At 40.8% G+C, this 18,460-nt stretch overlaps 1 protein-coding gene across 2 annotated transcripts in view; it reads right to left on the reverse strand.

Moving 5' to 3' along the window:
• UBN2 (ubinuclein 2) overlaps positions 1 to 15,150 on the reverse strand; it is a 53,000-nt gene extending 37,850 nt beyond the window's left edge. Inside the window, exons 1-3 of one of the 2 annotated variants that reach the window (XM_071732500.1) lie at positions 14,575 to 15,150; positions 9,967 to 10,056; positions 4,516 to 4,617 (exon numbers count right to left, since the gene is read on the reverse strand). In XM_071732500.1, the coding sequence (XP_071588601.1) occupies positions 4,516 to 4,617; positions 9,967 to 10,056; positions 14,575 to 15,045 (663 nt within the window). In that variant the 5' untranslated portion in view covers positions 15,046 to 15,150. Of the gene's footprint in view, positions 1 to 4,515; positions 4,618 to 9,966; positions 10,060 to 14,574 lie in introns of both variants that reach the window. The other variant, XM_071732493.1, reaches the window with a different exon arrangement.
• Positions 15,151 to 18,460: the final 3,310 nt, after the last annotated feature.

Genomic DNA, 18,460 nt, shown 5'->3' on the forward strand with positions numbered 1-18,460 from the left:
GTATACATGAGTTTGTGATAGAAGTCTACAAAGGCAGCTTTATTTGCAGTTTATGACTATTTTGTGTGTTACTACCACAGAGGTCCATTAAAAAAAGATTAGGGTTCAACATTGGACAAATTGCTAGAAACAAGATGGGTCTTGACATTTTTCCAGAAAAAACATGAAAGATGCAGTAATGTTAAATTTATCTCTAAATCCAACATCAAAATACATTTAATAAGGGATGTAAATGAAAATGTAGCATTTTTCTGTTTATGCCTGTAACATTGGCACGTCTATAGATCAATATCTCTTAAAAAAAAATGAAAAAACCTCTCAACAAACACTGCACTCCGTAGTTACGCATAAAACAAGCTCCTTTGAGTAGAAAGGATGAGAGAACCTCAAGCTGGCCTAAAACAACATCTGGCCCAGAACCCTACAAAAAAGCTAAAAATTACCATCTGCACACTGAACTCTGCCATTCCCCAGGTAGATGCTGTTCTTCAGTGGGAAAACACATCTCCGATACTCAAGATTTTTGAGCAAGACACTTTTATTGACATTTATCAGCTTTAAGTTTTAGATCACAACAGCAGAAGGGAAGCCAGGGTGGGACAGAAGAGGGTATTTAATTAGCCATACTTTTAATAGGCCTGGAGATAATAAGATGAAGTAAACTAAATTTATCCTGAAAACATGTCCAAACTGTATGTCATGACACTGAATTTTTGCAAAGGCTATGCCCTTAAATAATGGAAAATATTCTAGGGAACCAAGACAGAAAAAGAGCTACTTTTTTCCCCGAAGTATTCAGAATTACTAAAAACAACGTACAGTCCTTGAAGGGCTGTCTTTTAGCAGGGTCTGAGCTCCTGAGGCAAGACGTAGCTAAAGAAAAGTAAGTTTTTCTTTTAAGTTGAAGCACCTGTTTTGGAGAAGCTTTCCAAATATGAGAAAACTGGGAGGCTAGCTTTCTCTATCTACCAGCACAGGACTCTTACACCACTGTTTACAAGGCTGCTGTGCAACCATGAGCTTAACTGACCGAGTTAAATATTGACATACAGCCCTGGATGTCTGATGTACTGAACTGCATACTTCCCATTGCTCTTGGCATTTTGGTTTTGCTTCATTTCCTGTCAGTGTGGCTACCTGATATTGCTGCTTCAAAAGACAACTTACACTGCTTAAAGATTTCTAGGTGGATGGCTCTTCCCCTGTGTTCATCTACTCAATCTAGAGGAAGGTACTAGCTGGTCTTTGTTTTGGATGTGCGAGTCTTATTACCTCCCAGAGAAAATTGCAGACTTTTTCACTAAGTACAACATATGACTTCAGATCACTGTTCTACATTAAAAAGCAGCAAGCTCAGAGAGCACTATACCCCCAGGACCTCCATATAAAGCTTACATTGTCAGGAAAGGTATCCAACCAAGCAAATAGTTAGGTGATCACAAGAACAAGCAATCCAGCCAAACCAGACAGAAATGCACCTGCATGCATCCGTGTACATGGAAGAACAGAGAAGCAGAAATCTACAGCAATACCATTCCACAGACAACCTATTGTCAACATGGAAGCAGTGGAAACACTGAAGAGGGGCAGCTTTATTTGCAGTTTATGACTATTTTGTGTGTTACTACCACAGAGGTCCATTAAAAAAAGATTAGGGTTCAACATTGGACAAATTGCTAGAAACAAGATGGGTCTTGACATTTTTCCAGAAAAAACAACCCACTGACTGCAGTCAAAGTGCTCAACCCAAAAATATCCACTGGGTAGACTGAAGCATGGATTTCCCACTTGCCTGAAATTGCATTCAGAGAGAAAAAGCCACTTCTTCCAAACAGGAGCAGCTAAAAATTTCCAAGGACAGCAAGGTTAAAAAATGAAGTACAAATACACCAGACATATCCAAAGCAAACCACAACCTGTAACTATGCACTTATTCCTGTAAAAGGAGAAAAGCCTGAAAGAAGATGGAAAGTAAGAATTGTCTGGGTCATTTAAGAGTAGTATGTACCCAAGAACCTTTCTCCAGTACTTTTATTGACTTAGCTTTATGTCCAAGTCCATTGGACATGGGAGGCTCTTTAGGAGCCCTTTTCTGTGCACAGTAGCCACAAGGACCTTCATGGTATTGATGCAGCCATGCTGCTAGTCTTCACTATGCTTGAGGAAAGTGTTCATTCTTTCCAGAATAAACAATTAAATTCTTAAGAATTTCATGCATGGTTTTCATTTTCACAGAAGGTCAACAACAATAATCTAGCCTACTGAACTACTTCAACCCTACTTCATCAGGGCAGATACAAGTGTATTTTGATAAGCCTGACAGAAAAAAAATCTCTTTGCTTAGAAGCTCCCTTCTGTCAGCACTTCCCAAGAACCTTTCTCCAGAAAAGAATGTCCTGAACCTGTCTGTACTCCAACACCATTAAAATCCATTGTCAGTCATGCTACTAGCAGAATCCTTGCACTTGATCTTGATCCTTGCCCTGAACAGAAGAGAAAAACAGAATAACTGACTTCCTGGAATGTTGGAGTACTCCAAATGCTGTTACATTTGCTATTTGCTATATATGTATTTTGCTACATGTATACAACTCCTTAGTTGGAAGTGGATAAAAAGGAAGCAGAATTCCTTAGTTCAATTACAATGCCTGCTAAAAACAAGTTTGATTTCTTGAATATTTGATGAAATTACCTCAAAATCTATTTTTAGAAGGCAAATATCTCTAACCTAAGGAACAAATATGTTTCAGTGCCAAAGACCAAAGTATTTATTTCAGAACTGTAATAAGGACTAAAATTCTAAGGAAGCTTTCAATTGTATTTTTCTGGGATAGAGAGGGACACAACAAGACACCAATCCTGGAGCAATTCATATACATTTTTCAAGTGTTTGTGTCCAAGAAGTAAGTCAAGGCAAGCCTTGCTCTGACATTTCTTAAGAATACATGGTGATTTACTAGGTGGCCACACAGAAGATGAGCTAGCCAGACACACAGCTTTTCTTTCTGAGAACTTCCCATTTGGATCCGAGGTGGAATGAGATGTTTTGTTGAACTGAACTCCTACATTACAGGACTCTTAAGCTCTGCAATAGCAACTTAAGACTGCAGCTGGCACGCAGCACAGATTTTTTTTCTTCCTTTCTATACAGAATGGGGATAAAAGCAAAACAGAGACAGCCTCTCACTATTCTGTATTTGTAACGCAGACACAAGGCATAATGTTTTGTTCTGGGGAGCAATCTTTAGAGAATACACCATTCTCCCCAGTAGCTTCCACAGCTACCACATGATGCAACCATCTGGTCTGTTAACAACTGCCTTTTGTATGTACTTGCAAGAAGTCTGGCAAGAGGTATCAGAAGTAAATGCTCCTACAAACCTAACAAATGTACTGCTGGTAACAAGAACAACATTGGAAGGGGGCACAGTATGAGAAATACTAACACCCAGTGCCATGTTCAACCTTGCTAGACTCATGTACATCTTTGCTTAGAGACCTGTACTATGCATAGTTAAAGTTACCTGAATCATGTCTCTAGATCCGTGATAGGTCACAATAAATCCAGAAAACCCAAGATATAGCTTGGATGCTGCATCATAAAATTTCAAAACTGATGGTTAACTTAAGCAACAGTGAGAAACCAAATAAGCCAAGAGGATCAAGTGATTTCTTAGCAGAAGTGAAAAACATCTGTTTTTTACTTTGGAAAGGACATACCAAGACTTAGGCCACAAATATTGTTCTAGCAGCACAACCAGAATTTGAGTAATAGTGATAGGACAGCTTAATATTGTCAAGTTCAACCAAAATTCTAAATCAGACCAAGAAAAAGGATAAATGAATACAAGCTACACCATCTACAGTAAACTCACTTTTCACACAACTTGTTGACATCCCTTCAGATCTACTTCAAAAACTCCCACAACACAGATGAGCTCAGCCTGCTATCCACTGTGGTTAACAGCCAAACTTCTTTTGCTCAAGGGGCTATCAGATAGTTCTGCAGCTCACCTTCTGTTCACCACACACCACTCTCAAAATAAACATTCATGGCAACATCTAAGAAGGCTTGTTATTGTAAACATTCACTGAATATCAAGTTTGTAACCAACCTACTCTTACTAGTTTTTAAGACCAGAATAAATTCCTAATGTAATGCAGGAAATCTAACACCACTAACCTACTAAAAATCCAGATAGCTAGTGCAAGAACCTGAACAGAGTGTTAATTCAACCCACAGTCAATGAAGAGAACAAGTAAAAAGAATTTAATTTCTGAAGCTGGAAAATTATGTGATCTAGCAATAGCTTACTTAATTCCTGCAGTGAATAACAGTATAAGAATGAGACTACAAACACAATTATTTCTTGAGATACCCAAAGTAGTATGTCCTTTAGATCCGCACCAGTTAAAAACAGGCACAAAATACTTTTTATCTTTTTTCTCTGTTAAAAAAAAAAAAAAAAAAGCATTGTCTTATTTATTCTTGCTGCTTTGAGGAGGCTTACTCACCGCTTCAGAATTATCAATGAAAGGGTCTGTTTCATCATAACCATAACCGATATCAATTAGATCCTGCAGGCGATCCTTCCGATGTTTGTGGGGCTTTCCACCCTGAAAACAAAGCAAGCATTATATAAATTTGGTAAACAGTGAAGCAAATTACTATAGTTTACAAAACTAAGGCATAGGCAGGAATTACCATTTTTGCTTTCTTGGATACTTCCTTGGAGATGGTCTACATGGCAAATACAAACTTTCACATGTTAATTAATTCTGGGACACATTTTACTATAGCCTCAGAATCATCCCTGAGAAGCATTCAGCTTGCCACATACTATCTGAATGACCAAGACCTTTCCAACCTCTCCTATTCAGAGATGCTTCCCTGCACATTTTACAACATAGTGACAGGATTGTTAGGGATAGAAGGACTGGGCTAACCTAAGTGTTAAGTTTTTCAGTATGTTAGAGTTGTTAAAAAGGAATACAATGATAGCTTGTATTTCACTGAAGTGTTTCCCCACATAAGATGGATTGCTTTTCAACAGAATATGAAGCCTAAGTCAGGCTTAAGTCAGGAAAACATTAATCTGGTACTTGCAAATATGGTGTGTACAGGTTTTCAAGAAGTTACAGCATCCATGTGACATAACTGAAAAAACTATATTAAGATAAAATCCTTTGAAATGCAAGAGCTCTTACTTTGGTTGATAGTACTGGACATGAAATTATTACTTGAGTAACTTAATGCCAGAAGTTGTATCACAGATTGGGCTCGTTTCCCTCCAGGAGATACTAAGCCTCATTTTAACCTGCAAATACTTCTCGCATGTGAAAACTGTATTGTTAAATCAAGTCAAGTAGAAACTCACAACCAGCTCAAAATTCAGTGCATCCAAACTTAGTTATACAAAAGGCAAACTGCTTAGGGTATAAGACCTAATGAAAAGAGTTTTCTGACTCCTATGTATTGTCAAAATTGTTGCTACAAAAGTCTTAAATTCTCCAGAAGTCACCATGTCTTTATATAAATTTAAGAAGACTTGCTCATGAAGCTTCTCTGCCTATATTCTACAGTTATAAGCATATTTAGAAAAAAAAGTCTTTTCAGCTATGACATACAAATCTATTTGTTACTGTGAGTATGCAGATACTGTTCAAAGGTTTCATCCTTGCTCTTTAATAGAAGTGTGAACATCTGAACACCTCCACTTTAACAATAGCTTGCAAGAAGTCAAGTTTGTAACTAAGAAAACCCTTCTGCAAGCAAACAGAAATCTCTCCAGTAGAAATCAATAAATGCAATAGTCCCAGGAGAAAACCCTCAAAAGTGAGTTATTTTCAATTCATGCTTCCAGTATAAGTATTACTAAATTTTCTGATCAGTTCTAGCATCCCCTACAGTCACTCACTTGGCAAAACATCTGAATGACTGCATGTTCCTAAAACAGACACTACTTTTGTCTTCTTAAAAAGAGAGTTTGGATTAGTTAAAAAAAAAATCTTAGTAAAATAAAGGTAGAACTTAAGAACTGTTTAAAGTCCAATGCAAAACTTTATGGAATTGTTATGAATTTTGAATGAGGAGCAAACAAGTTGTCTGAAGAATGCTACAAAAACTATACTTTACCTCAACTCATCTCACTAATGTGTAATGCATTCTACTTCTGTACCACACATCTTGCTAAGAGCAAGTAACCATCAACACCCCTATCTGTAAGTCCAAAATAATTTTGCAGCAATGGCTATACTGTGACTTCTATGATTTCAGTTCATGGGCATTAGAAAAAATTGATACAATTTGATTACATGTTATTCATAAAAACAGCGTAAATACAGAACAAAGTTAATAATAAAAAAGAAAGCGTCATAGTAGCCAGTGACTAAAAGCAGGATTAAAATAGTAATCTGTATTCAGACATATGAAAATATATGAACCATTGCAGCAGTTAGATGATTCTACTCAGTTATTTTTACAAAAGTTTGTTTAAAGTTCGTATTATCAAATTGTTAAGGATGCAAGACCACAGAAGAAGAACTGAATGGATGATCTACATCAGTGTGTACTACACAACACTTCAGGGAAATTTTAGCACTGAAGCTTTTCACACTTTCCCAAGAGTTCCTCCAACTTTCCTATCCTAGAACAAAAGCAGTCAAGAGATTAGAGAAAACTAAGATGTCTAGTTCTTGAGGTTTCAAACAATACTGATGTAATTATTCAGAAAACTCATATTTTAGTTCAACAAGTTAACTGTGGGGTATAACCTACTTTTTAAACAACCTTTTCACAACAGGACAAGAAGGTGGCAAATACAGTAAAAAATTTTGAAGAATCTTCCAAGAATCTTGGCAGTCTATAAACCATTAAACCTGATCTCTACATTGGGCAAGTTAACCAAAATTATAAACAACACAACCATCAGGCACAAGAATATATATTCCAGAGCAGGCAAGAATTTTGGCAGAAGGAAGCAGTACTTCAAATGCTTTAAAAAAGGTCCAAAGATCCTTAAAGACAAAGCAACATCAGACACAAGGGAAGGCTTCACTCAAATTGACATCTGGATTAAGGAAAGAATAAAAAATTAATTTTGGCAAAGAAAGTTATCAGGGAAATCACCAATTAATGTGTATTCATTCATCTTTAGAAGCAACAGAGAGGTAATGGGGGGTGAAGTGGTCAGATGACTGAAATTACTGTGGATATTAAATTTTAAAAGACAATTGAAGAATCAGTGCACCTCACAGTTGTTCTGAACGTAGTATGATAAATCATCAATTGAATTAAGTATCAACAAAAGGAAGTAATCCACCTACAGAAAGTATAATCCAAGCAAGAAAAAAATACAGTAGGCTTTCAATTTGATATGCTGCTCAGGAAGCACTAGAGTTGTTACACAGAGTTCTGTAACATTCGTTTAACAATCAAGAGCAGTCAAAAAAGAAAAGAATTGGGACTTATGAAAAGAGGAACAGAGAACAAAACTAGAAGTCACCATTATATCACTGATAAATCAGGGCATCCTACCATTAATATCCTTTCCTTTAAAAAAAGAAATTAGAACAAAAAGGGGAACAGTAAGCCATCCTTAGCAGTAAGAATGTTAAAGGTAAAAAACACCACTTCCACACAATAACAGAAAGTTAAAACACTTCAGATGGGTAACAAAAGGGCTGAATTCAGATGACAGCATAACAGTCTAGAAGAACAGGAAATATTTCACAGTTTCTTACAACACAAACTATGGAACATGGAGTGAACTCGTCATACACAAAGTATGTTTCTGTATGACATAATCATCATTGTACTCAGTGCCACAGAACACAATTCAGTGAACTCAAAATGATCTGGCAAATTTATGGCAGAAAGCTGTACAAAGAGTGATATAACTTGCAGCCTTTGGCTTTGAGAGAAACTGAGCCATGGATTGCTAAGCAGGCACAGTAAAGTATTATTAATGCACACTTACTCTTTTATGCTTTCTTTATACCACTAGTGTCAGAGGACTATCCCACCAGCTATCAGATGGTCCTTTGCTTTGATCCAATTAAAAAAACCTTAAAGATTGACTTCATTTTAAATGAATATAGATAAGTGAAGTACCTAAATAGTATAAGATGATGTAGTACTTCCTGCAAACCCAAAAAGAACATTTTACTTCTCTCATTCAACCAGTGATCACTTTCATACTGAAGTGCTATTAAAGAGAATGGTTATCTACTTCATGGGATCCCTGTTCTAGTTTAAGCTAAAGAGCAAGTGTTTCACCACAAGAATCAGAAGATGGCTGCATGTTGTCAGAAAATGAGCAATTGCAGTGGGTAGTGTACAGAGATGCAATTCCTCTGAGCACAGAGGGTAAGTAGAGACTGATAGTGCTCATATTGGAGGAGGGAAAGGATTAATCCCTCCCCACCCTCCAAGTTTAGTAGCCATAACCTAGTAACTTCTATAGGAGACATTCTGCTTCCAGGAATTCTGAGAGGCGTAAGGTATGGCAGAGAATGAGAGTAAGGCAAGAAATCAGAAGTGCACACACTAATCGAGATACCTCTGCACAATGAATTTGAACTGTTGTAAAATGACAGGTTTCCTGACCTCTTGTTTTCTAATAGTTAAAAATATCTATAAGCACCTTTTTTGACTACTGAGTACTGAACTCGAGTTTTCATATGTCTAATAAAATCATGTTTTGTCCTGAAGTGTATTTGTTTAGTTTTGATGTAGGCATTAATGTACATATAAAATTAGTTTGTTTCCACTACCACTTCCTCCTACGTGTATCACCTTACATGCATTACACTGACTTTCATCTGCTGTAGTTAAGCAACTTGTTTCAGGACATTATAAAATCTTAAGCGTGTATTATAGAAATGAGTTTTCCAGAAGAATACAGTTGAAACAGTTTTCTCCCACATTCAAAAAAAATTTATCATTCCAATAAAAAGCAAACAGTATTCTGGAACTGCCTTCTCTGTTCACTGGATGTCTTGGGTTCCATTAATTCTTCCAAAGCATGAAAATTATTCTTTTCATCATAAGGGTTTCTTTTGTTATGTATCACAGCTAATATGGCCTGAAATAGCAATTACACCTTGAAGAACGCATAGAGAATGCACTCAGAAAAATCTCAGAAGAAAAACTAAAACAAATCAGACAAGAACGATTTTAATATGTATATTAAGAGCAAAAAATACAAATGACTGCTCTTGTTCCCTTTCCCTACTATTGAGGTGCTCTATTTGTAATCCAGAGTATCAACATGCCTAAGCATGATGAGTTTTGACTGCCAGCTCAGAATTAATCACCCACCCTACCCATATGAATTCTAAAGACCTGTTTGGGTGTGGTTTTAGTCAACATTTTCTGATTTCCACCATTAGTGAAAGCCTCTTTATGTTACTACCCAGTGTTGTTCAAATCACTCATGCAACACTTTCAGGAGTCAGCAGAGTATCTTTAGGCAGCTGGCAGCTACAAGTTAAACTCACCAAGCAATGATTTATTATTCAACAATAACTTCTTGTGGAAGCATTCCAGTCTAGTCAGAAATTCATCAAAATTCATCTTGATTAAGACCAAACAGAAGAGCTGTTCAATAGTGCACAGCAGCATTACATAAAAATTACTTCCTTCAGCATAGTACTTATCATGTGTATTGACCTGCAGCTATTACTCCCTTGTATTTATATAGGAACCTTTTCCAAGAATAGCTTCACAAGCTATAATATCCTACAGACAAATCTATTTAACAGACTTGTCTAATAAGCTTGTAGCAGCTTCAAGCTGCTTAAATGAAATATAATGAGACAGTTTGCTCCAAAGTGTACAGAAGTCATTTGACATTACATTAGAAACCCTAAGCAGGAAAAAGCCTCTGATATTAACATCTCCACAGCATCACAAGTTACCACTATTAAATAGTTGTATATTTTAATACGGGTACAATAACTCACGTATTTTGCCTCAAACTTCTTGGCTATCATTTCTACTTCGTGTCGCTCACGCTGTTCATCATTAAATGGATCTTCTGATTGAACCGATTTCTTCTGAAAAATGCAGAAGTTAAATGTTAATTCCAAGAGAAAAAGAGTATAGCTAGTAAAAAGCTATTAAATATCAACAAACAATGCTCTGATGACCAAGTAGTCAAAATTTATACTGAGTCCAAAAACTTTATTCTCAGCAAACTTGTTTGATCCATTCAATTATCATTCAATTGCTTTTCTTCTAATGAGAACAAACAAGAAAGTTGAGAAAGACTCAGATTTTCATTTTTCCCAAGAATTCCAGTACAACCTCAACTGAAAGTGTTAAGAGCAAACCATGGCCACTTGAAGTTCAAAAAACATCCAAATACAACTCCTTTTCACCTCTGCTTCTACTGTTGCTGTGATCCTTCTGATACAATATACAAGATGTTCTTGGTACACTAATCAGAGCAGCAAAGCAGACAGAAGACTAAAAAGCTCAGTATGCTACAACCATAATTAGTAATGTAGCCCTTTAAACTCTTGAACTGTTACTTTTTTTCTTCAGATTATTTCAGTAATTGTTGCATGAATTCTACAAGATTGTCACAATGGCAGACAGGACAATAGATGTTTAATAATACCACAATAGTACAACAGTACAAACAACCATGATGTATCCCCTCCCACCCCTTTTTTTTTTTTTTTTTTTTTTTTTGAGCAAGAGTTTTTAAATTACACAAAGTCAATGAAGAGTAATCAAGGGTATGGGTAATGCTTGGGTTTTTTTTTAATAAAGTATGGCAGAAAAACAGGGCCACCTTCTTCAAATTAGAGTTCACACAGAATACAGATACTGTGGGAATCAGGGAAGGTACTGGGATGATAAAACATGGTGGGGATGGAGTTCCATTTTACAGAAATTCATGGATGGCAACTGACTTTACTGTACATGGACCACTCATTAATGAATAAATGAAGATTTACGGTAGCCCAAAACAGAAAAAAGCAACCTAAGGTTGCAACCTAAGGTCAGAAAAGCAAGGTCCTTCCTGCACAGCATGAAAAGCTGATATACTGACTAAATGGTAGCCAAAGAACACAAACTAGCTCAACAGTATTCAAGACCAACGTAATAATGTAAGTAAGCTTAGAAAAACTGCAAACACCACATAAATACCTTACATTTTCTAAACTAAGTACTTGAGGGAAAAAAAAAGAACTTATTGTTAATCCTAAAACATAAATTTAAGTTACATACATATTTCCTGCAGGCATAATTAAAAATAGTGCTCAAATCATGCAACACTGTTTTCTCTACTTTTAGCTGGGAAAACCTACTCCAAATCCTCATCTAGGCAAATGTGTTTGGTTTTCCTTTTAATTGTGAAACAAAACGAGGCTGAGGTCAGAAGTCAAGCAAAATTTACTACTTAAGTTAAACTTGATTTTCTCCATCAAACTCTCAAAGCTGTAACTATGACTTTGATTAGTTAAGGACTACTGGAATTGCAACTTCAAGCAGTTTTTAGTTTGGACAGTTTCTAAGTGCTCTGACAGACTGCTCTCAGACTCTGCAGTACCTTTAAGATATTACTGATTCAGCATCTTTACAGACCACTTGACAGAAACCAACTCGGCCTTCTGGTTGACCCATTAGTTTTACACACCAAAGCTTTGATTATGCCCACAGAAAAGGAAGCACAATTTCAATTCTGCCAGTTTTTAAGAGATAAATAAACTCTTAAACCATGCTGATTTGTTACTCAGATCCAAAACTTCATATAAATAATTCCTACCAAAAGATAAAATCTACAAACAAATCTATCAAAGTATGTTCTCTTTATCAAGGTAAAACACGCAGGAAACGGACACAAGTTTCTAACATAAATATTCCCATTACCTTCCAATTCAGGCTAGAAACCCAAATTTAGAATTAAAAAAACCCAGAAGTTGCACTCAGCCCAGGAGGCAAGTTTTGGGATTCTCTACCATTTCATTAAGACACCTATTAAATATCTGAAGTTACTCCTCTGCCTTAGTCCTTGCCTTCTCAAAGCAGCCTGCCTCTGGAGAGCCTTCTTCATTGCTGCAGTTCCAAGGAACATTACAGGATAGAAAGACAAGCTCCTAGTTTTGTAATGTGGAACTTTGATGGAAAGAGTTATAAGGAAGTTGAGCAACTTCTTGTAAGGGGTAAGGAGTCGACACTAGCTTTCTGAACACCCACTCAGTCTTCACACTCCAAGAACAGTTTGCATAGCTAAGTTTACATTAACTGCTCATTTTAAACTGATTTATTACTAAAATAACAAATTCAAAAAACTAAAATTCTACTTAAATTCACAGCATCAACTGCCAACTAGCTCCTACCTACGTGGAAAGAGCAAAACTCAAGATTCTGCAGAAAAGTGGTCAGGCATTTCTCAGTCAAGCTTCATTTTAACAAGGTCATTTTCTCTGCTGCCATTAACCAGCATAAATCACCACAGCTATCCTACTACACAAGCAAGATAAGTGTTCCTTTCACAATTTTTTTCTATTTTAGAACTTTGAACAAATTACATAATTTGTTGGTCAGAGAACACCCAAGGTGAAATACTTTTTTCATCCTAAGCCTCCTGCACTGTGAAGAGCAAATTCTCCTTTCATATTTTCTTAAAACTATGAAGGAAGCAGCAAGCAATAAGTTCATTGCTGGATAAGATGCATTTCACCTCTCTTATCATGCTGATTGATACAAGGTTTTAAGTCCGTATCAAAGTAGCTTTTTCAGCTTCTACCATATAGCAAGAAGTTCCACTGACAGGCCAACCACATACTCATTTTTAAACAAAAATACCAGTCCAGAACCACTTTAAAAAGGATCACAATTTATGACAATGTTTTATATCATCTGCTGGTTGTTTCACACAGTCCAGCAATAGACAGGCCATTATCATCCATTCATTTCATGTTGGACCCCTACAGAGAGCTGCAAAATGTAAATAATTTCTTATAAAACATTTTAACCTGTACTTTTACCATAAAAGCAGTCTCTGATGCCAACTGCACACACGCACAAAAAAAATCCCCTAACTCCCCCCAGAAGTAATGAAATTTGCATCTAAACAACATTAGAAAGCCTTTTGTCCCTGATTTTGCAATTAGCATTTTCCCAACCTAGAGAAAAGAAGGAGTTATGGAACTGGGAACTACCGAAGGGAAAAATCAGCCCCCACATACTGAATGGCTTCTCAACATTTAACACAATTTTCACCTTCGTAGAGGAACTGCTCAGAACAACAGCACTTCACAGAGCAGCATGTGTATGCTATACCTATTCAGAGGATCTGGCAGGAGTGCTTTCCCACAACAGTTGTAGGACAGGATGAACAGAAAGAACCTTTTAACTTGCATCAGAAGATCTCAGAGGGATTAAAGTCAGTCATTGATTTTTCTGCCTGCCACATTTGAACACAATTCACTGTGTACATCCCTCCTGCTACAGAACAAAAAGTGAGCAAGCTGCTCGGTATAGTTATGGCATCAACACTAGCAGCACTTTAGTTCATAAAACAGAAGTTTTAGCCATCCTCGAGTTTGTGCTGGAGGTAAGAATCCAACAGTGGTATCACTACTGATGCTTGAGGTTTGCTTTTATCACCAGAACTATCATAACTTTCTTAGTAGTAGTCACTACCCTTTCCAACAAGATGTAAGCTTTCTCTACAATTGCCTGGGTACCAAAATTAAGAGAAGTCACAACTATTAAAGTCAAGTGCACTTCACTGGCATCCTCAACTCACTGGGTGTCTTAAGTGGGACCAGCTTAAGGACATGTGTCTCTCCTTCCTATTTAAACACTGCACCCCGTTGATTAGCTAGTGCTGCTTGCTTCATATAGCTCTTTGCACAAGCTTTTCTCCTTAACAACCGAAGGAGTTCAAGTATCGAATATTTTCTGGTTGGGAGGCACTGGAAAAGTAGTTTGTTTGGGTTTTTTTGCTTAAATTAAGTTCTGCACAGGTATAGGTGATGCTGCAGTTTCAACAACACTGAGCTCTCATTCATCCCTGCCCCACAAAGACCGCAGAAACTCATCTCTAAGTCAACTAATGCTCACCAGACTGCTTCCCAAAGCTTGTGGCAAAGCCGGACTAACTCTTCATTTACCTGCACACAGCCTACAGACAATCTGGAAAACAGACCGGCATGGTAATAGCTTCATTCAGCTGCCGGAAAATAAACTCCCAGACGGGAGGATACAACACTACCACTCCCCGGGCACACAAGGATAAGGGTGGGGAGCCAGTTCGTACAAGACACCGGGAGCCCTCGAACAGGGGCGACAACTGGGAATCCCTCCCTTCCCCCACGGGCACAGGCGCAGCCACAGCGCCAGGAGGAGTCCGGAGCGACTGCAAGGCCGCCGGACTTCCCCCTAGGGCACCGCCCCGCCGGGCCGGGACCACCCCCGAGCAGTACGGGGCGACCGATAACATTATCGGCGAGGCCGGGGGCGCGGGCCGCTGCCAACCGAGAAGAGGAGGCGGAGGAAGCGCGACGGGGTCCGGCCCGGCGGGAGGGAAGGGGGAAGGGGAGGTCCCGTACCCGCGAGTCCCCGCAGAGCAGCAGCTCCGGGTAGCTGAACTCCACGCAGCCCTCCTCGGTGGGGTCCTTCAGCACCACCTCCAGGCGGACCGTCTGGCGGAGTGGGAGCGCCTCCTGCGGTGGCGGCGGCTCCTGCCGGCTGCTCTGGCGCGGCGGCGGCGGTAGCTGCGGCGGCGGCAGCGGCGGTGGCTCGGGCCGGGGGGGTTCCCGCTGCGGCTGCTGCTCGGGCCGGACGCTCTCTCGGGGCGGCTCCAGGCGGGCGGCGCTCTCGCGGGGCGGCGGCGGCGGCTCCGGCCGGGAGAGCTCGTGCGGCGGCTCCAACGGCGCCAACAGCGGCGCCTCGCGGCCCGCCGGCGGCGGCGGCTGCTCCGCCTCGCGGCCCCCCGGCTCCCGTTCCAGCGCCGGACTCTCGCCCTCCCGGCGCCTCACGGGTGACAGGCTAATGAACGGCACCCGGCGCGGCTCCGCCATCCTCCGCCGCCACCCCCCCCTGCCCCCGCCCACCGTTCGCCGGCCCCCGCCTCACGCGCTCGGTGACACCGCTCTCCCCGCTCCCTCCCACCGGCGGCTCCTCCCTCTCCCCTCCCCCTTCCTCCGCCGCCCGGTAGGAGCTGCCCCTACGTTCTCCTCGCCGCCTCCACCCCCGCCATCTTGGCGCCCCCCCACATAAATAGAAGCAGGCCCGCAGGCCGCGCAGGCGCACCGGCGCCGCACCGCCCCTCGTCGCTGCTGTTATTGCTCAGCTTCCCCCCCCGCGACGTCAGCGCGGCCGCCGGTGCCCGCCCCCGGTTGCCTTGGCGATGTGCACGCTGCTCCGCCGCCGTCGCCTTAAAGGGCCCGCGGCCCCGTCAGCCCTACTCGCCGCTTTCCCGTCCGCTCCCGGGCCGCCCCGCCTGCCGGCACACCCTGGTGGGGCAATGGCGGCCGCGCCGCCCGCCGCCTCCCCTCCTCCTCCTCGCGGCAGCCCGAGGGAGGGCGGCCGTTGGCGCCAGGGGAGCGGCCTGGCGGGGATCCCCCCACCTCCCGCCCGCCCCTGAGGCGCGGCGCGGCCCCGCTGAGGCGGGAGGCGAGAAAGGGGTAGCCCAGGTCCCGCTGCTTCCTGTGGACGGGGCGGCTGGAGCCGTCGGAGCCTTGGGAGGGATTGGGGCTGTCTCTTTCCCCACCCCGCGCCGCCGGTAGCGGGTGTTGGCGGGATTGTGCTGCGCTCCCCGTCTGGGGCAGCGTGGGATGGCTGCCGGGCCCGGGGCCTCCTTAGAGGAACGTGCACTCTGGCCTTTTGGAATTGCACAGCTATAGGTCAGTGACCAGGAAAAAAAGAGCCCGCAATCCTAAACGTGGCCGGGAGCTCGGTTGCGGGGGAGACCGAGTGTTTCCGAACGGTGGTATAAACACGTCGTGTCTCGGTGGCCTCAGCACAAACCGTGTGAAGCGCTGCTGGGTCAGCTGAGGAGATCAGGGTCTGATAAAATTGCTTCGGAAAAGGTTGAGCCCTGCGTGCTCCTGCAGGACAGCGGGCACTGCCCTGGCAGCCAGGCTGTCCTCTGAGGAAAGGCTGCTTGTTCTGCAGCCATGCCGGAGCTGTAGAGCCCGTTCTAGTTGGAGGGAGCAATTGTGTATTGGTGAGGAACATTTGTCCCAGATCTGGACCGGGGACAAAGCAAGGAAGGCAGAGTACGAGCAGCAGCCGCATTTCCTATATGAGCAAGAGCTGCCTGCAAACAGTGCAAGAATTCCAGTCTGTCACCATGTACTTGGACAGCCTGCTGGCTGGTATTTCCAGATGGAGGTGTGCCACCAAAGCACTACGAAGTTTCAGGAAGCTATGAACATCTTCATATCTTCATGTGCGTTGCATTCTCCAGTTTCATTGGAGCAGAGAGGAAGGTGTTAGGACTTCTTTTTTTTTTTTTTTTTTTTTTTTTTTTTTTTTTTTTTTTTTTTTGCATCGGAACTACCATGTAGAAGGGCTTTGTTCCCTTCTTTAAAGTGCTCTCATGCTATGCAAAGCAAACAGAATTTACATACATATATTGTTTTGGATAATTACAGCAGTCCATTCTGTGCATTGCATTAGTTTCCAAACTGCATTCATCGCAGTGCTTGATGTTTTCCTCTCAGTGCATACAAAGTCTTTTGACTGGACTGCTTGCTTTAATTTAGACTCCAGAGAAAACCAGTGACACTAGAACAGTGTTACTGAAAGTTATGATTTCATCCAAAGGGAATGGAGGACATTCCGACATACTGCTTTCAGCAGGATGTCGGTGAGTGACCTGAGAAATGTAGGCTGTCTCCTTTTGAAGCCTGAAAGGCTTTGCTGAGCTTTATAGTGGAAGGTAATTGTTTTATCTTAAAACCTGGCATGTTATGGTATGACTAGCAAGCTCAGTACAGGTATTCCATCAGTACATTTTTACTTTTCAGAGACATAATAAAATTATGTGGAAATCTACTTGTTCTGCTGAGAATTTCATACAGCGATGTGATGATGCAGTCTGTTTCTGGATTCAAACACACAAAGCTCCAGAGCTGCAGATTCTGACAGCAAAATTCCAGTTCTCATCAAAGTTCCTTTGCAGTCCTTGTCATTAAACCTTGTTATAGTACAACAGGGTCTTTCCTCAACAAAACAGCAATTTATTGCTCAGCCAGCTGAAGTCTTACGTAGAAATCAATTATGAGATGGGAAACACTGAAGTAAGTGCAACACAAATAAAACAATTTTTTTTGGAGGGTAATACTTGGACGTGTCCTTAGAAAGGGGTGAAGATAAGCTGTGCATTTTAAGTAGCCAACCTAAAACTCAGTTTTATCTTTCGGTCCCCTAAGATAAATAATCAGAAGTAATGAATGTGGGAGAGGTATTCCACAAGAAAATGAGTTTTGCAAGTATCTTAATTCAGTACTTATCTTGGTTGAAGTGTAGATGCAGCCAGGAGCACATCCTGGTTGGATTTTTAACATACTTTTCAAGAAGGAAAAAAATAAACTGGAGAGGAATAACTCATCTGGCCCATGATTAGGTTACAGAGGAAAACAAAAGTAGTTCTTGGAAATTGTTACAGGTAGCCATTTGTTCTAAGTTATGAGGTTGCAATCTTTGTTAATAGAAGCAGCCCCTCACATCTAAGGTTTTCACAGATGTTTACTGGTTTTGTTTGTATATCCCCTCTTCCTCTCTCTCTCCTAGGATTTTATTTAAACAAACTCTCATATTTGTATGCTATCTAACCTCTGAGCATCTTGGAGCACCTACCTTTTTTTTTATGAGGCTCTACATTTGTTTATGCAACTAGACAAACAGACGTTCTGGATCTTTGAATTTAAAGTGAAGTTACCAAAGACAGCTTGCTCCAGAGCTGAGTATCTGAACTAAATCAGAAGGAAACTTGGCAGTAGATGCAAGCATAGTAGTTACTGGAATATGTTATCATTACATGTGGTCTAAGATACTGGAAACACTCAGGAAAGACTCCCAAACAAACCAAATCCTCTAGATCTAAAGTTCTTCAGGAATTTAGTATTAGATGCAGCATAAGAGTTCCTGGATTGTGCCATATAAAATGGTTTCAAGAGGAGGTAGATTTTTTTTTTTTTCATGATTTTCTTTCTGAGTTCTTTGGTGTTAAGCTTTGCCTCAGGTATTCTTTGCACACAGTATAATGTGCTGCAGTTGCCAGCAGAGCACACATACACCAAAAAAAGTAGTTACATGTTTTTCCAATTATCTTGCTTTCTCCCAAGACATGACCATGCTAAAACAGTCCCACATATATTACAGATTCCTTCTGTACATTATATGTACATTATATGAAATATATGAAGTAATGGAAGTGTTTATTGAAAGAGGCATGTTAAGAGTTTAACAAAAATATAACACCTTGAC

The sequence above is a fragment of the Heliangelus exortis genome, chromosome 1 (genome assembly GCF_036169615.1).
Source record: "Heliangelus exortis chromosome 1, bHelExo1.hap1, whole genome shotgun sequence".
Lineage (NCBI taxonomy): Eukaryota > Metazoa > Chordata > Aves > Apodiformes > Trochilidae > Heliangelus > Heliangelus exortis.